This window comes from Prunus avium, chromosome 2 (genome assembly GCF_965620075.1).
Source record: "Prunus avium chromosome 2, drPruAviu1.hap1.1, whole genome shotgun sequence".
Classification (NCBI taxonomy): Eukaryota; Viridiplantae; Streptophyta; class Magnoliopsida; order Rosales; family Rosaceae; genus Prunus; species Prunus avium.
This window is the reverse complement of record NC_142285.1, coordinates 31,492,735-31,514,764: the sequence shown is the minus strand read 5'-3', so window position 1 is coordinate 31,514,764 and position 22,030 is coordinate 31,492,735. Positions and strand designations below refer to the sequence as shown.

Sequence of the window (22,030 nt, the reverse complement as noted above, 5' to 3'; positions counted from 1 at the left end):
AAAAATAATGACACTATCTATAATATAAAAAGTTGTTACTAAGTGTACGATGAAATCTGAAATGTGTGCAAAAAGTTCATAAACATACAAAATATATAAATCCAAGTGCGTACATCACACTCAATTAAAGAGGAGCGTAGTGATAGCTCTTGGGATGGAACATGCCATTTTTATTTTATTATTATTATTTTTTTATGATATGGACATTGAAATGCAAAAGAAATGATAGGTAGGGAAGAAGGCAAGCTCAGCCCGGGGCAGAAGTGTCATTTTCCCACCTCTTTTTTAAGGTTCACCATTCTTCTCCCCTCTGCCCTAACTGAAAACGACTGCAAGCAACCTGTGGTCTACCTATGTATATATCTCCTCCAATATATTAATATTAATTATATATATATATATATATATATATATATTTATGTTTATAATTAATATTAATTATTAATTATTTCATGTATAAACATGGAATTCACACACCGACTTAAAATCATTAGTTCTCATCTCTCTCTCTCTCTCTCTCTCTCTCTCTGTATATCTTTTCTCTCTGCTTGGGTTTGGTGTTTTGGGTTTTTGGGTTCTTGGGTTCTCGGGTATGCTCCTGATACATAGAAAATATTCTGTGTGTTAATTAAAGGGTTCGTAGCTCTTGAATTGCTTCAAGAAAAATCAGCCATGGTGGATCTTCAAACTGTCTGCTGCATGTGTGGTGACGTGGGTTTTCCTGACAAGCTCTTCCGCTGCAACAAATGCCGCAACCGCTTTCAACACTCGTATGGATTTTCACCATCATCACCATAATCATCATCATCATCATATACATGCCAAGCATCATACAAATAGATATATGGATATATAAAATATATGCTAGCTAGCTTGTGTATAGATATGTATGTATGTGTGAGTCAGTGGGTGTGTATAAATATAGAAATCATGATGTTTTATATCATCACCATCATCATCATGATCATCATGATTCATGTGTGATAGCTACTGGTAACTGAATAGGTAGAAACCCCTCTCCATAAAACACCCACCCAACCAACCTATATTATTATTGGTACCATACCATGCATATAGATGATGCTCATCATATATAGTACCATAGCAAAACCATCCTATGTCATCATCAACCTTTATATGTATATAAACATGTTTATAATGTCATAATCTAATTAATGCTGATACTAAAAATAAATAAATCATTTACTAATTAATTAAGCATGATACCCATGTGAAATTGTGTTACACTTTTTTTTTTTTTTGGCCTGATTAATTGTGCTTGTTATTTACCTTGTGAAACCATTCGTAATCAAATCTCATGAACGAAAGTTTGTTGAATAAATGAAAAAACAAAACTTAATATGTATTCAAATATATGCAGGTATTGTAGTAACTTTTATAGTGAGTACGCGGAGCCAATTGAACTGTGCGATTGGTGCCGAAGTGATCAAGAGAGGAGCACCACAAGGCACGGTGGCTCTTCCAAGAAATCGAGCGTGGTCGGGGGAGTTGAGACCGGAGGCGCTTCGAGCCGGTCCGAATATTCCGGTGACCACAAGATCAAGCAACACGATCATCAACAAAACCGTGATCATCAAGACAGTGGCGGCAGCGGCAGCGGGGAGAAGGCTAGTAAGAACAGCGGCGTGCCGTCACCAAGACCCACCGCACGAAGGTACAAGCTTCTCAAGGATGTAATGTGTTAAGACAGCTTAAGACTGTGAGTGTGTGAGTGTGATATCAAAACAGCTAGCCATGATGATCAGCAGCCTCGTCAAACTAAAAGGGTTCTAAGTGTTTATAGAAGTAGATTATGTTAATTATATATATATATATATATATATATATATATATATATATATATATGTTATATATAACTTGTTTTCGATATGTGTTTTGTTTTCTTAATTTGTGGTGTGGTTTTTAAGTAATTAAGTTATTAATAAAAAAACGTAAGCTTTGTTGGGATCAATGAATATCATGAGCTAATTAATTTACAAATCAAGAAGCTTTGCTGCATGAAGTACACAAAACAAGCTTAATGTCATGTGATAATTAATCAATTAAGGTAGGATTGTTGGTGCTAATTAAACTAATACAGATTTTGTGATCTCTTCTTATCAAATTGATTACCCAAATGTACACACAAAAAAGTCGTAGACGACGGATTTGTACGTAGGGAAGAAGTATTTGATTTGTACGTACGTACAAGGAGTAGAGTATTTGATTTGTACAAGTGTAGGGTTTGTCTCTGGCACAGCCGGGGGGTTCTTGGGGGAGTTGGAAAAAACAACAACTTACTTGCACCCTCCTCTTTGCTTGTTTGAGACTCTGCTGATGAGTGAGAGGAGAATTGAATGCCTTCTCACCAAAGAATTCATAGTACCTAAAGCTGCTAACTTTTACAGATTCATTGAAGGAAGGCCTTTAATAGATAGCTAGGCCCTCTCCATTATTGTCACCAATATGAAAAACTAGGGAAGAAGAATATATATATATATGTTTTCTCCCAAGATTTTTATTATTTTCCTTGTTTGTGAGGGAGGCTGAGTGAGTGCTTGGAATTTGAGGGTTGGAGATGTGAAATTTGAGTGGATGTTGTTGCTTCCTAGGCCATTCATTTAAATCATGAATTCTTAATTGTTTTTTCTTCGTCTTACACATGCTCCATTTCTGAAATATCTCCAAAGTACACAAGCTGATAAGGTCTCTTCCACTGTACGTGTTTTGGCCATTTATGAGAAAGCAACAAAACTCCTCCTCATTGGGGGTCTCTTGAATTGACAATGAAGCCATCTTCTTTCTTCCGTCCAATTCTATTTTCTTATTATTTCTTCTTCTTCTTCTTCTTATTATTCTTATTATTATTATTATTTTTTATTCTCTCTGGTTGATTGGACTTACAAACACTCAATAAATTACACACAAATCATACCGAAAAGTCATCAGAGCTTTCCCCAAAATATCAGTCAAATATTCCGAGTCGGGTTATAACTATGTATTATTTACCAGAATCGACTAGAAATCAAATAAATAAAATAGTGTCACATCATCTGAGAATTAAAACTTATATATTTTGATTTGAATTCTGTATAATTACTTTAAATTATTTGTTGGTAAGAGACATTTATTGGCATGTTTTAGAGTGATTCTGGAATATCCAAGAGCGTTTATGACAGCGTTTGACAGAAAAACTTAAAAGTGTTTATGGGTAATAGAAGTGCTTTCTGGAGAAGCACCTGGTCTGTACTTCTTCAAGAAGCACTTCAAGATGCTTTTCCATGAAGCACTAGAACTTTTTATATGAAAATTTCAACATTTATATAATAAAATCACTTTTATTAGAAACGCATATGAGCAGAAGTGCTTCCTAAAGAAGCATTCCCATATGACCCCAACTCTATCAAATTAGTCTCTCTCTCTCTCTCTCTCAGCCTGTAGACATGGACTTAGCCAAGTTGGTTTTAGAGCACATGTGCATCTGAGTTTGACTCTCCCTCCCCGTAGTTTAGATTAGATTAAAGTATCGTTTGTATAAAATATATATATATATATATATTGAAGAAGGAAACTAACTAAAAATAATACATGATTTACCCAAGAGACGTTTCCTCCATTGGTCCACACTTTCCTTTGTTTCCAAACTGTCATTAAGATGGGTCACATGGTTTGCTTCGCCTTCATACCCTCAACCTCCTCTTATCCCACTTACAAGCAAACCTGCATCAGCAAGTTGTATTTGCAGTTTCTAGCAACAAAGCACATGAAAATAGTGCTATTTTCGTTCGTTCCAATACAATCCCAATCCTTCTTTACATTTGATTCTCTTACTTATTTTGAGCTACACCAAATTAGTAACAAAGAATGATTAATTAGTAGAAAGCATATATGCTTATCTTCAATGTATATCTTCGTTCATTAAAGATCGTCACTAATGTCTTTCTCTTAATGGAAATGGATTCTCTATGCTTATCTTGAATTTCCTTGATTTTCAATCTAGTTGTTACAAATTCAATGGATTTAGCAATCTTACATAGCTAGACAAGAACTAATTTGATCAGTGGTCCGTATTCACAGTTTGATAACATAATATTTTTCTATATATATTGGAAATTTGATGTCTATTTGAGCTAAAATTTGACGGTTTGATATTCAAAATCTCAAGAAAGAACTTCTTATTTTATTATCAATCAAAGTTATCGATGATATGAAATCATATATATATCTGAATATACATTCGTGATTTAACAAGTATTATTGCAAATAACAATTTTAGAGTTCTTGGTCAAAAAATAATACTAATCTTGGATAATTTTATTTTTTTGTTCTCTCTTGGTGATGTTAATATATGATGGTTTGCGTGATGATTTGGGGCATTTAACATGTCAAAATTCTAATTTCTACGCATATGTAGGCATTGCCTCTACGCTAACATCCAGAGAAAATTAATTGGGTGTCATCTTCTTGATCACAAAACCAAGAATATCTTCATTCACGTGTATATAACTTCTTAGAATGAATTTAGTTGGTTGATTCTGTTTTTCTATCTTATTCATAAGAATTTCAAATCCAAAAACAAAACAAAAACAGTGTCGTCCAATGAACGATAGTTGACCTCTTCACTTATAAAAAAACAAATCTTAATTTGTGGTCTGAAATAATGGATTTTGCAATCACAGTTTTGGAACACATGGAGTTGCTTTCTATCAGCCACTTAGGTTTCATTAATTAGTATCGAAATGTCAACTCTCTCTCCACTCGAAATCTTTTCTCGTTTTTAAGTAGTACTTCTCGATGTTGTGATGATGAGGGAAAGTGATCACCCATCAGAAATGTCATCTTAATAGTTATTTGTGTAAAGCGAGTCAAATTAAACAAGTGATGTAAAGGATTTGTAGCTCGAATGATTAAGAGAAATTATCTTTACATTTGAGATTTTCTGTTTTAATTCACCTTTGCAAACCAATGTCATTTTTCATCGAGCTAGATTATATCGGCATGTAAATACTCTCTTTTAAACAATTAATTAGTATATCTCTCACCGCCATTATTGTAGGTAAACATATAAACATTTACTTGGGCTGTGAGAGATGATCTCAAGTTCACAAACACATTATTATATCATAAAACATGTTGGTCAATTTCACTTGGATTTGTGAAATATATAATATATGACTTTGGCAGGGACACAAATGATTATCACGATGATAAAAGGGTTATTTAATATAAGGTACATTAGACAAGATCTTGATAATGGGTTCTTTAGTTTAAAGATGTCCACTAGTCAAGCACTTAGGCATTAATTTGTCTTGATTTTATCACAGTGCATGCGCATGCTACCTAAAGAAAATTCTAAACATGGATTATTTTTTTCCTATTCTTTTTTAATGCCAATAGACGAACTTGTGACGAAACATTTACTAGGATTTAAAATTAGAAATTTGAGCCAACGGGGTCAAGTTTAGTGAAAAAAGAGTCTTGATTTGTAGACCAGTGGTCTCATATTCGAACCCCCATGACACATTGATAATGTGTGTGAAAAAAACCCCGATACCTTTGTAGTTTAGACTGGCGCTTATATAAAAAAAAATACCCATGAGGAATATTCAAGATTGTTTGCAAACTCGTGTATAAGTAATACCTTAGAGCTACGTACAAACTTCTTGTCCGTGGATGATAACTAAAAATTGAAATATGCTTGTAGGTCAAGATATCATTTTTATAAACAGACACACGCTCACTGACTTTTGAGATGAAAGTTACTTTCCATCTGAGAGAAAATGAGAGAGAAAAGGGAGAGAAATGAGTTGCCAATGGCCAATGCCATCGACCTCCCAACCACCCACCAATACATTTTTCGTTTTTTTCTTTCTTGTATCTAATCTATGGATATTATTTTACTCCGCCAGCCTCCACATCTTCCTGGTAGATCTTCTTCTTGTTTGTTTGTTTATTTTTCTTTAATGACAAATGAAATTCTCTTTATAGATTCATTTTTGTTCAACACTTTGCATCAATATGTGTACACACACATATATATAAAAAAATATGTTTTAATCAATGCTGTGTCTTCTAAAGTCCAATGGGTCCAAACAAATTAATCACATCATTGGCCACCATGTTTTCCTTATATTGGTTTAAAGAATACCTTTTGATTAAGACTCCAATTTGACTTTATGGCTTGATTTCCCACATAGGAAAACGACAGAGATCTGGTTAGTGCGCCCAATAATAATGACTAATCACAACTTATGTTAAAGTTTTTTTTAATCTACATATTTAGCATCTCGTATACATTCGTTTAAGGTAGCATATGGGTGTGGCACCACAGTGTCAAAGTGGGTCACACTCTCCCCTTTCCTTAAAGTGTGCACCCGAGTTCAATTTACGTAGAAGACAATCTTGAGGTAACCTAATATAATACTTCGCCTTCCTCCTTCCTAGAAAATGACCCAAAAAAAACATTGGTTTAAGGTATATTTTAGAGATCAGGTCCAACTGGAGCCCAACTTGATCCAAATTTGATGTCATATAGTGCTGGCCCAAGTTTGCCTATATGGGCTAGGTTGGAGCTCAGACAAGTTAAACCTATTTTTCATGTTTATCTCGAGAATTTTATAGCAACTACCATATTGAAGCTCAAATGTGACATTTGTGAACTTCAAAACTTTCTAAAAAGAAAAAGAAAAAACCTTTATGCTAATGTAAAAGAGGACCATTACACTCTCTGATCTGATCTCGGCCCAAAAAAAAAAACAAAAAAAACAAACTTGTGATGCTAGCTAATCAATTACATATGCACGAACAGATTATGATCAAAGCCAGGATGAAATTGGCCCATTTTGATCGTCTAGAAGTTTTGAAATCAACGGCCAAATTTGTCGAAATGTATGACTCCGATAAATCACCAACCGTATAATTTGGATTAGATCCGTACAGAGCTTGCACTCCTTCAATATCATCACGCTGCAAATCAACCTTTTTATCCCTAGGCTTTAAATTCGGGTACATAATCGCCTCTTTCACCAAACTATGCCCTAACCCTAGCAAATGACCAATCTCATGCGTGGCCACCGACTCCAAGTCCACGGCCACCGGGGACTTCTCCGTCCGAAAGTCCACCGCCCACGTCTCCGCTGCGTCGAGGTGGAGCCGCCCGCTCTCCGGTGAAAACGAGTGGGCTAAAATCCCAAGCACCCCATCAAACGGCTCTCCGTCACCATGATCACCACTATAAAAACCTATTCTGATGTCCGCGAAGCCATAGTCCTCAGCCTCGGCGAAGCTCACTGGAATCACGGATGCCCATCTGGCAAAAGCCCGTTTGAACACGTGTCGTATATCGGACAAGCTCAAGGAGTTGATCATGTTGTCAGGAGAGAAAGCGTAGGTGAGTGTCATGGGCGTCATGGGACGCACCCACCTAGGTTTTCCTGTAAAGTAGACATAACGTTGTGTGCCATGCAACGTGAAGTGATGATTTGTATGCTCTGATGATAAGATTCCGGTGTCGGGGCTGGCTCTCCAAGCATGGAGGTTGAGGAAGAAGAAGAAGAAGAAGAAGAAAAGGGAGAGGTAATAACTGAATAACAGAGACATGGCAGGTAGAGCCGTTGAAGGGGTTTCGAGGTTAGGGAAGGAAGCTTTAATATATGAAGGACAGATGGAAGATAAGATAACAGACATCTTATGATAGGGAAATTATAATGGTGTGTTGTGTTTAAGGATGTGCGCGGTTACTACAGATGAAACATTTTTATCATGATGTGTGAAACATTTGTATTATATATATATATATATATATATATATATATATGAGTCAATGACATAATTGTGATGATCATGTGAAAATGTGATCCTACTATCAAATGAAGTTTCAAATGTTGTGTTTAAGGGTTTGAATACATAGTTCAAAGGATATATATGTGTACTTTTGAGGGCATCAATTCAAGGAGTGAATTCACCAATATTAAATGTTCCTTATGATAATTTGTCATAAAAACGTATTTTTTACAAATTTTCTTTTTCGTATTTTCAATCAAGATGACAAAGTTATATGTTCTGACAACATTACTAATCGCATAAAACCCGTAATTAACATTTAATATAACATTTCATGACAAATAGTTAAAATCGGGTGGAAACCCACTTATAAGTTATAAGTTTGGGAAATCATTAGCTTTCAAGTCCAAGTTTGGTGCACGTATGGTAAAGATAATAAAGGATAGCTAGCTAGCTCAAATGTCTGAAACTTGCACTCGTGGTCGTTAGGATTGTGATAATTTTTTTAGGCGTGTGGATGACTCAATTGGTCAAACTCTGAGAAAGCATTTGATTTGAAACAGTTTCATACTTTATTGTTTGGAAAGTCACAAACAACTACCATGTTAGGCCACGACACAACCACAGTGTTGCTTCCTGACTACTTTCTATTATGACCCAATTTTGTGTTTCCAGCTAGCTTCTTCTCAGTTTGTTAGTTCATATATAACTTGTCAACTAAGTACTTGACTTGACACTACCAAACCAACTTTTGTAACAGAAAAACTGTCTTGGTATACAGTAACTTTTTGCAACCTCAAATTTCCAACTGCTGGTAGTTAGTTTATGCTGTTCCCGCTGGAAATTATTTCCCTTTACAGAACAGTAATTGATAGGCCAACCAATATAACAACCATGGACCAGCAAGTCATGGAATTAATAATATGTGTGCTTCCTTTTTATTATCAATTTTATGTTTGGCTGTCTTATCTTGTTCACCAGAAAAAGGGAAAACAATCCCAAACTATAGGAATTTTGGTAGAACAAAGTTTCATTTATGTTTGTGAAGAAACAGGTTCTAGTTCTACACGTGGCGCATAGTGACATGCACGCAAATTATGGCGATTAATGTTGCAGAGTATCCTGGATGCTTTTACAAGTCTGCCACCAATGGAGGAAAATTTATCAAAGGTATTAACCATCAAGATCTAACTCATCAATGGCATTCGAGACAACTTTTGAGTGAATAAGTTCGAATGTGAATGCCAACGAGGTCTAGTTCAGTGGAAAATGATTTTGATTTGCAGGCCAGTGGTCTTTCAAATTCGACCCTCCATGACACATTGGCAATGTGTATGAGAAACCCTATTACTCTCTTGTAGTTTAAAATATCGCTTGTATTAAAAGAAAATATTGCAATGTGAACTTTTAATTTAAAATCAATTAGTAATAGTGTAGTATGAATTTCCAGGTAGTAAACAAATCTGGGCTCAACTTGTTTTTGTTGGGCTTAGATTTTCATCAAACAAAATATTCAGGTAAACATTCCTGACCCATATCCGTCTAACTTCCTTCATGTGCCCTATAGGCTAACAGCTCCAGCTCAGTTAGATTAATGGGTTTTTTCAGTAAAGTCTCGATGGAAGTTTTGTTTTGTTTGTTTTTTTTTTTTGGGTTGAGAAAAAGTGATATACATTATTGAGAAACCAAATTACAACCGACAAGACGAAGCCGTGAGGATTACGCAAACATCTCTAAGAGCATCTACAGTGGGGGGTGTAAATCGGGGGTGTAAAGCCACTTTTACATCCCCTTTACACCTCCGGGGGGTGTAAATATGTTTTTTGCTCCAGTGAGGGGGTGTAAATTCGGGGGTGTAGCCGTGAGTCCCAGCCTTTTATGTTGACTTTTTTTCATTTTTCTTCTCTTTTCTCGGGTGGGTCCCACCTGCAAGGGATGTAAAAATGGATGTAAATATACATTTTATTTTACATCCCCATGGTGATGATGTATATTTACATCCATTTACATCTCACCATTGGAGACGATTCCGGTGACTCGGGGTGTATATTTAACATACACCCCCTTATACACCCCCCACTGTGGATGCTCTAACACATAAGGGCTTGCTCATCGGACTAACCACTAGTTTACCCTCTTCCTGCGCGGGTCCCTATACAAACAATGTCAAGTAAAAATTAAAAACAACAATGTTCAAAAATTACATAAGAAATAAGACCAAGCTCCTTATGTGATGTGACAGTGAGTCAGTGACTATGGTGTACAATACTTGTGTGATGTGATTTCTGGTAGGCCTCAAATTTGAGACCCAAATAAGACCAAGCTCCTTTGGAAATAAATCTGGGCCCCCAACCCAACAATTGCCAGCCACGTGATCCTTTTCTTACAGCACAGCTCATCTGTCCTACATTGGATTTCTTGGTTCCATTACTTAGACACAGATTTGCAATGGGACCAACACTCTGCAGAGCTAAACGTCGGCCAGGACAAGCCCAAGTAGGTTTTTAATGCCAAAGCCAAGCCTTTATTTTTCACCCAAATGTAATATCAAGGAATAACAATAGAGAATATTACTCCGAACGCAAACATGTTCAAAGTGATTGATTGTTGTATGGCAGAATTTTCCAGTGGGTTACAGTAGAAGAGCACTATGGAATGCAGACCAAAATCCTAGCTCTACGTATATACCTGACACACTTTTCACAAGGTTCATCAATTGAATTCAATGGCTCTGGTGAGCCCTCTGGCTCATCCATCCAAAGCAGCATGCATGTGACTCCTCCAAAAGCACAAAGCTCCAATGGAATTGAATTTTGTAGAGTAGACATCCTTTTAGTTGTTGTCGATATGAAACAGATCATTCAAAATGTGAAGTAAATTGGGAGGTTTCTATTTCACATGTATGGAGTTGAAAATGATGGAAGATTAGCTTTTAGCTGGTAGGGTCCATATAATATATATACATAAAAACATAATGTTGTGGTACACATATTTATCTGCAATATTCTGCACCCACTTTTCTTTTATCAACTCAGAAAGATGGAGGGTTGTGCGCTAAGCACTTAAGCATGGCCCCCAGATTGACTCAGCAGTCTCAGATAGATTCATACAATAACTTCTCTGTCTGTGTCGTTTTTTCCTCCACACACGTCTTTAGGTTGTATTTTTTTGGTGAAAACTTTCCATGTCTTCACATTTGAAACCATCTTTCTTTCTTAATGGGATTTTTGCTACCCTTTTGCTTTATCAAAACGAATTGTGCTAATGCAACTAATCTCTCTCTCTCTCTCTCTCTCTCTCTCCTATATACATATTCTGTATGGATAATGTTTTATCAGAGCTGTATACTGTGTTTTTCGTTTGAATGATTTTCTTTAGGTATACAGTGAACTTTGGACTTTCTTTTCACAGTGAAAGGTCGCAATCATCTTCTCTTTTTTAACTGACTTTTACCACCCTTAGTCTTGTATCTTAAGATCTGCTCGATCCATTGGGTGTACCTTCTTTGAGGAAGGTTGATTCTCTCTGGATATATACGATCATATGATATGACGTATTTGTGGATATTAAAGATGCCTTTTTTAAAGTAATAAGGACTTGATCAAACATGCCTAAACAAGCCATGCGTAAAAGTTTTAGATTTGATTACCATAATTGTGATGCTTTAAATATAATATCCGAATTCTCGTACAATGATTATCCCAAAGTTGATGAGATCTCCAAGTGAAATTAAAAACATGGTTTGATGGACCCCTCCTTCCTCCTATCCCGTATCATCATCACCCTTAAAAGATGAACCCAGAAAATAAAATAAATAAATAAATAAAATGGTCCCCCCGCTAATGCTTTCTTCATCTCTTTTGTAATCCTTGTTGGTGTTTCATTAAAAGAAACAACGTAGCCTCATGCTCCCCATGTATCGTACACTCAGTAACTTGCACGCTCATCTCTGTTATTAGAGTACTTACAATTTTTTTTGAAACCATGGTCTGTTTGGACACGTGTCGAGTACCCACTTTGCCATGTAGCCAACGAAGCTAGAGTACACAGTTTCAATTTCCTCCCCCTCACTCTCTCTCTCTTGATCTTATTGTTTGGAGAAAATTCTAAAAAATTTCCCGCAAACTACAAAACCACATAAAGTTTTTGAGCTCTGAGTCTTCTGCGCATGTACGTTTAAAGAGACCATACGATGCACAACTGAACTTTACGACCATACACGTGGCACAATCGCAGAGTCAGAGTTTTAATCAGTGGCATGGGTCCCAGTTCTTTGGATGCTCATTTCCTCCTCAGTCTTTTTTAACCATACGCATTGATGGCAAGCCAGGAGAAAGCGCATACATCGCTATAATTTTAGGGTATTGATTTTCCCACTTCTTTTTTATCCACTTATATTTTTTTTTTTTTTAAATTGTACGTTCTGATTTCTCTTTTGTTCATTTATACTTTCTTTTATCTTATAGTAAAAAGTAATAAAAAAACAAAAGAGAGTGTAGGTGGATAAAAGGAGAGTGGGAAAATCACCACCCTAATTTTATTCAATGTATAAGATAGAGAGAGAGTGAGGTATATATGAAAGAAGGGATGTGGAAGTTATATCCAAATTTAGAGTTAATATTCACAAAATGATTAACTGGAGTGATAAGTATATGCTACATCAAAATGATTTTTTCTCAAAAATTAAAATGAAAGAAAAAGAGAAAAGAAAAGAAAAAGAGTTGACAAGTGACTGTCGGGCAGTAACTAATATGTGGTTTTTTGTTTTGATTTGTGGGTTCACCGACTGCTGCTCAAAAAAGTCGTCCATATAGTTCCTTGAATAGGAGCAGACAGCAGAGTACTTTTGCTTTTACTCAATTATCATAGTTAGTTTTTACTATTTTACTTGAAGCAAAAGTGACAGTAATTCCAATACCTTTTTTTCACGGTCGTTTTGCTGCTGTCTGGTACCGTTTGGGGATAGCTGTTCAAAAAAGTACTTCGATCTGTCATTGTTACTGCATCTTCCACGATTGCCTGTAGTAATGTCTGGACAATTTGGTTTGTTTTGGATCCGAATAAATTCTTCCAAATAAAAAAACTACTTTGAAACTATATTGTTTTCACATTGGCATGCATTGCCACCTGGGATTCTCACGCAGTATCATCAATTGTTTCGTTTACTTATATTATAACACTGTGATTAAGTAAACCATGACAAGGAGATTTGCCGTATAACTTCTGATAAATGCAGAAACAAAAAAGTTTCCAGATAACTTGGTAACTTTAGGTTTCAAAACCACCATTTGTCAGCAAAAACAGTCTTCCAAAGTATGAATTATTTTTCTGACCATTCAAAAAGAATGCCAATAAGGAGTGGTCACAATCAGCCAATGTGAGGAGTAATATTGGAAATCAGAGATCTTTTTTTGTGGATGATGATGATGGATCCTAGTTCCCACTATTGGGTATTCACAACCAGATTTATGTCCTGCCAAACTTTAATTTTGATAGCAAAGAAACAAAATCCATGTACATGTATTTACTTGCAAGTAATCAAACTGTTCAAATTTTTTCGACCTTGTCCCCATATAGATCCGTCACTGGTCACAATTATGTTCAATGATTTCACTCACACTATTATGATATGGGTCATTATGTCGAAAGTCTACGATGCTGGAATATGTTTGTTTGTGAGAAAAAGAGTGGTGGATATTCATATCATTTTTTGAGTACGTGGTTGGAGAGAAGACCTTACAAGGGAGAAAATATATGTGTGGGGTACGTAAAATCTCAAAACCAACTTTTCATCCTGCATTAATTGTGGGATAATAACATTGCTATCCACCATCCCAACCAAAATGATCGCATATGAAGGTGGAACCCAAGTGAAGTTCAATTTTATAGGAATTTTTAAAAAAAATAAAATAAAGAACACCAATCCAAAAACTCTAGTTGATTGAATATGAAAAAAAATTCTAGAATGGGTGTTGAGAAGGAGAAAAACTCAATTGCAACAGGGATAACACTGTTTTGCTATTCCCGGTCAATAATGCTATGACATGTGGAAGTATTATCACGTATGTCATAACATTATTGGTCGGGGATAGCAAAATAGTGCTATCCTCATTTCAGAAAGTCTTTCTCATTGAAAAGGGACATAAATAGGGGCGGAGCCACACTGGTACCAATGTGGTCCCAAGCCCCACTCAAGTTTTTTTATATTTTAAAAGTAATATGCTGTTATGTATTTCTATATGTATATTATTTCAAATACTTTACGTTTTGATATGTACCCACATGTGTTGTGGCGGACTTATTAAGGCACAAGTAGGTGCTTCAAACTACCCATTTGCTCAGTTGGTGGTGGTTCCAAGTGTACAGATTATCTTATTTCCATTTTCAGCATTTAAGTAAGTGTCTTTGTCCTCTTACTTTCATTTATTTTTACATTACTCCATTTTCTTCAGTTTACAATGTAAATAAGGAAGTACCCTATATTTGGATTCAAATAAAAAATACTAGAAAATCAAATTCCCACCAAATCAAAATATGAAAAAACAGTTTTAGTGCAAAATACGATTTAGGCTAAAAATGATGGCTCATTAAGCCAATATATACTTCATACTAAAATCCCATAAAATCAAGTTTTCTTATTTGATGTGTAAGGAATAAAAGCCGCCAAAAATTATCTTGAGAAAATGATTATTCTGAAAAACCATTTTTCATAGTCAATATTTTTACATAAAACATTTTTTCATGTATAATATGAATGCATGAAAGGACCTAAGGTTTTTTTTAGTTTGTGAAATTTTGATTTTTTTCTTTCTATTGGGTTTAAGGGGAAGGGGCCGGGGGGGACTTTAAAGATATTTGCTAAATTGCTACTCTTTGTCTATCTCTTGCAATTTTTCTTGTTCAGAATGTATTTGTCTATCCCTTTGTCGAGGAAAATTATGATTGCAACCGATAAGCAATATAATTATTGACATATGTGATACATATACTATTTTTCGTATGTATTATGAGTTTGAATTTTTGATTCTTTATAACTTGTAAGAGGCCGCCACACACATGAAATTATGGCTTGACATAAATGTGAGTTTAGGGTTTTTTCCTCCCTTTTTTAACTAATTAATATTGGGAAAATGAGAAGGTTAAAACAAAAAACCAAAAAGGGTGTGTGAGTTGACCTATTTCTCTCCAACTTTTTGTGGTCGGATGAATAATATGAATCTCAAATTATTTAGGCAAGTTCGTACAAGAACCGACAAGTATTGCACGCATTTTATTGTAAATTTGTGTACAAAATTAGTAGGGTCGCATGACCAACAAAAAAGGTATGGTCAATGCACAAAATTGTAAATTTTGGGTTTGTTAAGTTTAAGTAAGAGATGAAATGACTTAAGGAATGACTGACACCAAAGTTGCCATGTATATTTAAACCTAATTTGAAATTTTGTCAATATTATTCTCTTTTCTGATTTTTTTTTTTTTTTTTTTTTTCCAACGAAATAAGTTATTTACATTATTAATCTGTTAATTGTGAAAGGTAAGGCACTCATGCTATAAATGTCATGGGGACCTATAAAAGATTTTACTTTCCCTACAAAATCAGGTACATGTCCCACCATGATGGCACTGGATAGCATATTGATATCCTCTATGTTCTATAACCAACCTTTCATGATCCCCTCCTAGCGGCTACCAAAACAAAACAAAAACAAAAACAACTAAAAAAAAAAAAGAAAAAAAAAGAGAGAGTTTTTATTTTAATTTTTGTCGAAAAAAAAAAGAGAGAGTTTATAGCCAACATCAACCACATTTTTGTCTTTACACAAGTGAGCCCCCCTCGTAAAATTTCATGTATTTGGGCATTCTTTTAAGTAAATAGTAAAACCAAAGGCAAGATACAAACTACTTTTTTTATATAAAAAAATTTAATACAAGTGATATTTGGAAAGGGAGGAATCAAATCTAAGACTTCAAATGCTTGTGTAAATACAAAATCTTCTTATACTAAAGTAAGAACTGTAAACACTTTTATAATAAATAAGGAACATCTTAACTTCTTGTTAGAAAAACATTGTAAGCAAAGAGTGAAACCTCGTTTTGCCAAATATATTTGTTCGTATTGAAGAATGTAGAGTATCTTATTGGAAATTTGACAAAGTAAAATATTATATATAAGTGAGTAATTTTATTAGAAAGGTTTAATTACACCAATGCCTTCTGAAACTTCGGTCAAATCTCACTTTGCCCTCTCAAACTCAAAATGGCCCACTTTCACTCATTGACCGAGGTTTGGTGACCCACTTTGTCCCTTGTTGTCAACTCTATCAAAAAGTCTATTAACTTTGATAACATGACAAAGGTATTTTTGTAATTTCGTGCACATGGATCATTATCTATCAATTGGGTGAGTGAAGTGGCAAGTGGACCCACCTCTACATAGAAAAAAATATAATTAAATATTCTATTAATTAAAAATAACTAAAAATTAAATTAAATCAAAAATATATATATTCAAATAATTAAAAACCCTACCCAGCCCCAATCACTCCCCCAACAGCCCCAATCCTCCCCCGTCCATCCCCCTCCCTAACCAATATCCACCATACTCACCCCCAACTCATGCAACACCGGATAACCAACCAACCACCAAAATTCATCAAAGCGCAACCTCCCTCCCTTTCTCTCCACCTCATTCCTCCCCCCTTCTCTCTCTCTCTCTCTCTCTCCCCCAAGACACCCCACCCAAAATTCTTCTGGTTCCTCTTCAACCTTCTGAGTTCTTCTTTCTCTCATCTGCATTTTTTGTTAACTAGCCCTGAATTTTTCAAATATGTAATTTGCTCAAATTGCAATTACAAGGTATCGCTGCTCAGTTTTTGTTACAAACTCGGAATTACAAGGTATCGCTGCTCTTGCAAAAACACTAGTTGAGACAAAAAAGTATAAGGCATATCCACTAGTTTATCTTCTCATAAAATTGGCGTTAACACTTCCAATTGCAACAGCTTCAGTAGAAAGGGCATTCTCTGCTATGAACATCGTGAAGAACAGAATGCGTAATCGAATGGGAGACCAATGGATGAATGATTGTTTGGTAGTATATCTTGAAAAAGACATATTTAATAGTATTGATAATGAGCTTATTATGCAACGTTTTCAGAATATGAAAAGTCGTCGAGGACAATTGTAAATTTACTTATTAGATGATGCTATTAATATTCAAAGTTTGAAATATTTTTTGTTTGATTATATATTGGTTGAATTTTTTTAAGCCCTCAGATGAACGAAAGTTTGGGTCCGCCACTGTTTCTCTCTCTTTTTCTCATTTGTTTTTTTGTTTGTTTGATTTATCTCTTTTTTTCTTGGTTTGGAGAGAGATGTCAATCTAACATCCCTCTCTCTCTCTCTCTCTCTCTCTTTGGTCGGCGAAGCTATAAACTTGCGACGCAAGGAGGCATGAGTGGTGGTCGGTAGATGGTGGGTGGGTGGGTAAGAGGATTAGGGCGATTGGGTAGGGTTTTTAATTATAGATATTTATAAAAATACCCAAGCACTATTTAAACATAGAAACATACTCAAAATGGGTTTTGGGTATGTGTGTAATGATGAGTTTTGGGTATGTTTATAAATGGGTTTTGAGTGTGTGTAATGATGAGTTTTGGGTATGTTTATAAAGTGTTTTGGGTGTTGGGTATTTTTATAATTTTAGCCCCCATTTTGGGTATTTTAGTGAAACTCCGTATAATTTGAATATATTTTTTCTGATTTATTTTAATTTTTAGTTATTTTTAATTATTATAATATTTAATTATATTTTTATCTATGTGGAGGTGGGTCCACTTGCCACGTCACTCACCTAATTGCTGGATAATGATCCGTGTGTATGAAATTACAAAAACTCCCCTGTCACGTTATCAAAGTTAACAAATTTTTAGATTGAATTGACAACATGGGCAATGTGGGTCACCAAATCTTGATAAAAGAATGAAAGTGGACCATTTTAAGTTTGGGTGACAAAATAAGATTTGACTAAAGTTTCGTGGAGTACTGTTGTAATTAAGACATTTTGTAAGAATGAAAGTGAGCCTATTAGAAGTACTATTTTGAGACATTTTGTAAGAAAATCGCACGCTACAGGACTAGGTAAATGTTTAACTTGAAAACGATATTGTTATTGGATCAATTAGTAGGAAGCCACGTGTCCGTCTCTCTTTCTGTTTCAGTACCCTCTCTGGTCTAATCACAAGTTCACCTTTCTCTGTCTCTCTCTCTCTCATACTGAATACTGATGATAGCAGTGACTCTCTTCAATCAAATCATTTTCCAGAGGAGCTTGGCTGGCTCCACCCTACCACTGTTCCCACGTGCGCTCCCATGTCCATCCATTCCCTCTCACGTGCCACTTTGCTCTCTCTCTCTCTCTCTCTCTCTCTTTCTCTCTTCTCTCTCTGAGTGAACTTAAAATTTGCAGCCTTTTGCTTAATCACTTTAACCCCATTGGTGTAGAACAAAAGAAACCCAGAGAGAACCCTTCACTGCTCTCTCTCTCTCTCGCTGTCTCTCTTCTGAAACCCCTTTCCTCTTATATATGTGATACCCAACCAGCAGGCAACTCCTACAGCCTGTTGCTCCCCCATTTCTGTGAAAATCTCTTACCCCTTATATATATATAGACACACACATATAAATACACTAGCAGCTGGTCCTTTATCTCTGCCTATAATTTGTACCCAATATTACCACCAAAACTATCCAAACCCAAAACCCATCTCTCTCTCTTTCTCTCTCTCTCTCTCTCAGATCAGTGGAGAAGAGATATGGAAATAGGTGGGAACATGAACATGAACATGTTAGGGCTTGATCATAATAATAATAGTCACATAAGCAGCAGCAGCAGAGGGCAAAATGGTAATAACAACACCTACCTCACCAATTGGGATATATGGGGTCGTGCTACTTCTACTTCTGCTTCTGCTGCTGCCACTGACAACAACTCATTCTACTCTCCGGCCGCCGTCACTGTGGCAGCCACGGGGGGGGCTTCCAGCTCCGCCACGTGCTCCGAGGCCAGCGCCGGCGGTCACGCGTTCATAATGGGCCATCCCTTGCAGCAGCAGCACTCTAGTTTCTACGGCGGCGGGGCCCTCTCCCACTACCATCCGGACCCACACCTGATGTGCTTGAAGCTGGGGAAGAGGCACTACTTCGAGGATCATGCTCGTGCTCATGCTCATGCCCTGGATGATCGACACGTGGCGGGGCTCCCGGTGGGCGTGATGAGCAAGAGAGGCAGAGGAGGAGCGGCTGCAGCGGCGGCGGCGGCGCAGCAACTGTATGGGAGCGGGGCGACTTTGGCGTTGAAGGTGGTGCCGCGGTGTCAGGTGGAGGGTTGCCACGTGCCGCTGATGAACGCGAAGGAGTATCACCGGAGGCACAAGGTGTGCGAGATGCACTCCAAGGCTTCCAAGGTCACGGTGTTGGGACAAGAGCAGCGCTTCTGTCAGCAGTGCAGCAGGTTACTTCCTTTTCATTTCTTCTTTATTTTTGTGCTGAATTCTTCTTCTTATTATTATTGTTATTCTTATGGATAAAGTTGTTAATCTGAACTACAATTCCTTTCCATTTTTATTAATATTTTAAATATTTTAACCATTTTTTTCCAGAAAAAGAAAAAAAAAACTGACACTAAGTGGAAATTGCCATCTTGAACTTGATCATTAGAGAACAATTGTTTTTGGTTTATCATCACTTGTTAGAACATTAACTAAGTGCAAATTACCATAATTTCTTTGAAGAAGTATGAATGGGAGGCTAAACTTTTAGACCGGAAAAGAAACAACTTTATTCTTGATACCATATATATTAATGTTTTCTTGGCCTAAAGTAGTAAAACCACTTATTTATGACTGCATTTTTCAATCACTAATGCAGTTCAAAAATCCGGTCCTTCTAACATATTCTTTTACTACAAAAGAGACAAAAAGGCGAATCGGATTCTAATTTTGACCTTAGTTTCGATCAGTTTCCTTTTGTTCTAAAAATGTGATCCTTTATTGAACTGGACAGTACGGTGCAACATATTTATAAGACACAATTGGATGTCGAAACAGTTTTTGATTTCTCTAATTTTTTGCAAGGATGATCTATGAATGTAGACTTAAAAAATAGATGGTTTGGATCGTTGAAAAAAAAAATCGTAGGAGACCTTAAAGGACATCCTGCAAATAAAATTATTTGAGGGATCTTTCAATAGAAGGGGACTATATATATATAAAGTGTAAAAATAGGATGAAATAGGGGGAATCAAATCTTTTATTTTGTGTTGTTTTTGCTTGAGTTTCAATAATAAAAACTTACAAGACAATTATTGGGTTATGAAGTGGACTTGTTTTTTCCAATAAGCTTTTGAGCCTCAAGAAGAATTTTATTTCTGCTTTAATTGTAAGATCATGACAACTTTTAGTAACTTTGATGAAGATCACAGGATGATGATTCTTTTAAAAGGGCTTAAGCCAACCTTTTAGCAATGTTTTCGTATACATTCGCTCATACATCAGAATTAGTCTGATGCATTCAATAATGTCAGCAAATGTTCAAACAGAAGAAAAAAAAGATTCATCACACTTTATTATATATTTTTGGCAATAGTTGGTATTATTAAGATGATGATGATGTTGGTTGTTCTAAATTCTAATGGGTGGGTAAATCGGTAAATGGGTATAGGTTTCATGTAGTGTCAGAGTTTGACGAGTCTAAGAGGAGTTGTAGGAGGAGATTAGCTGGCCATAATGAGCGAAGACGAAAGAGCTCTCATGATTCTCTATCCAGAACTTCTTCTCAAGGTGTGTACATTTCTCTCCTTATCGCGTTCTTAATTTTTCTTGTTTTGTTTTTAGCTTTCTTGATAATTTTCTTTTAGAAATTCTTTAGAGATTCTTTGAGTCTTTCCGAATCGATGTTTGCCATTGCGAATTTAGTTTCCGCCAAAAGAAAAGAGATTATAGAAAGGAAAACCCTATTGCTAACCTCCGATATTAATGAAAGGAAAACCCTATCGCTAATCATGGAGAATTTCTCTTTTTGTGAACAGAAAACGGGAGGTTTGGATACTTATCAACTCCGACAGGACGTGCTCTCTCTCTTCTGTCATCCAGGAACACTGGTTTTGATTCCTGGGTATCTCCCTCTGATCTCTCCTCAAGATCCAGTGCTGCACTTCGTGAGCTCATTGCCGAAAACCGCGCAGCCGTCTTGGCTCGCCAGCTCATTAATTCATCGGAAGACAGAAACTGGGATTCATCGTCACATAACAACCATGCAACCGAAGATTTGTTTTGTGATCATGGCCAATCATGGTCCAATTCAGTCGAACCACAGCAGCACCAGATGTTTTCTGATCATAATTATCCACATGGTTGGGACAGGTTCCATGAGGGCAGTGGTGCGCATTTGACGCTTGATCTCCGGCAAGCTCCGAGTCCGGCATACGGCTTCTTGCCTGAAAGGGGCAAAACCAAGGCTGAAGAAGATCAAGAGTGTGATTTGTGGAACTCCTTTCACGGAGCCAGTGTGGTCTAACCTTTTTTTTGTTTTTTTGTTTTTTTTGTTTTTTTTTGGTTGTGAAAAGGTAGATAATTCTTTGATTGCTTTGTTTTAGTGTGAGGTCAGTTAGCCAATTAGACAAATTAGGGCGAGAAAATTTTCCAGATTCATGGTATGTAACACCGTGCCGCGTGTGGATGTGGTGTTATTGTGTTATAAGTTTGTCGAACTGTATATTATTTTTGGTTCGTTGATGGACATTAATACATTCTAATTAGTTGGTTTACATATTTTCTTTATGTGTTGGGACAGGCCTCTTGTCCCGCATGCATACTGGTATTTGTTTCGTAAAAGCATTTGTCCTTGATAAAGTTCACTTCCATTCTTTTACCGAAAATAAAATATAAGTTCACTCCCATTGTAGAGATTTCACTCTCTTTATTCATTAAGGACTGTAAGAAAAGGAGGAAGATGAACGAGACAATGAAAAGGTTTAGAGATTGATTACTAGTTTGAAAGGTATGTCAATAACTTTTCTTCTTGAAACATGGAACTAATGAACAAGAAAAATACGATTGGGCCTCCATTTTCCTTTTGCAATCAATATGGATCAGGACTATTCGATCTTAACAAATGAGGGATCAACTATACTTCTATCCACGTCCTAATCTTATAAGATTTCTATATAGCTCCATCTCAATTCGAAGGA

The 22,030-nt window shown here is 36.1% G+C and overlaps 3 protein-coding genes across 3 annotated transcripts; 2 read left to right on the top strand and 1 right to left on the bottom strand.

Annotated features, from left to right (window-relative positions):
• The first annotated feature begins 486 nt into the window (after positions 1 to 486).
• On the top strand, positions 487 to 1,972 carry LOC110749019 (zinc ion-binding protein). The gene is made up of 2 exons (XM_021949019.2): positions 487 to 770; positions 1,382 to 1,972. The coding sequence occupies exons 1-2, from the start codon at positions 673 to 675 to the stop codon at positions 1,704 to 1,706; spliced, it is 423 nt and encodes a 140-aa protein (XP_021804711.1). The 5' UTR covers positions 487 to 672; the 3' UTR covers positions 1,707 to 1,972.
• A 4,608-nt stretch (positions 1,973 to 6,580) lies between these two features.
• LOC110749004 (metalloendoproteinase 4-MMP-like) lies at positions 6,581 to 7,752 on the bottom strand. Its single transcript, XM_021949002.2, has one exon. The coding sequence runs from the start codon at positions 7,684 to 7,686 to the stop codon at positions 6,787 to 6,789; it is 900 nt and encodes a 299-aa protein (XP_021804694.2). The 5' UTR covers positions 7,687 to 7,752; the 3' UTR covers positions 6,581 to 6,786.
• Positions 7,753 to 18,175: 10,423 nt separating this feature from the next.
• Positions 18,176 to 21,628, top strand: LOC110749013 (squamosa promoter-binding-like protein 7). Its single transcript, XM_021949011.2, has 3 exons — positions 18,176 to 19,294; positions 20,503 to 20,621; positions 20,870 to 21,628. Exons 1-3 carry the CDS (start codon positions 18,597 to 18,599, stop codon positions 21,355 to 21,357), a joined length of 1,305 nt encoding a protein of 434 aa, XP_021804703.2. The 5' UTR covers positions 18,176 to 18,596; the 3' UTR covers positions 21,358 to 21,628.
• Positions 21,629 to 22,030: the final 402 nt, after the last annotated feature.

Coding starts and splice junctions, on each gene's coding strand:
- LOC110749004 (XM_021949002.2), bottom strand. CDS start 7,686: ATGTCTGTTATCTTATCTTCCATCTGTCCTTCATATATTAAAGCTTCC.
- LOC110749019 (XM_021949019.2), top strand. CDS start 673: ATGGTGGATCTTCAAACTGTCTGCTGCATGTGTGGTGACGTGGGTTTT. Junction 771..1,381: donor CGCAACCGCTTTCAACACTC/GTATGGATTTTC, acceptor AAATATATGCAG/GTATTGTAGTAACTTTTATA.
- LOC110749013 (XM_021949011.2), top strand. CDS start 18,597: ATGGAAATAGGTGGGAACATGAACATGAACATGTTAGGGCTTGATCAT. Junction 19,295..20,502: donor TTCTGTCAGCAGTGCAGCAG/GTTACTTCCTTT, acceptor AAATGGGTATAG/GTTTCATGTAGTGTCAGAGT. Junction 20,622..20,869: donor ATCCAGAACTTCTTCTCAAG/GTGTGTACATTT, acceptor TTTTGTGAACAG/AAAACGGGAGGTTTGGATAC.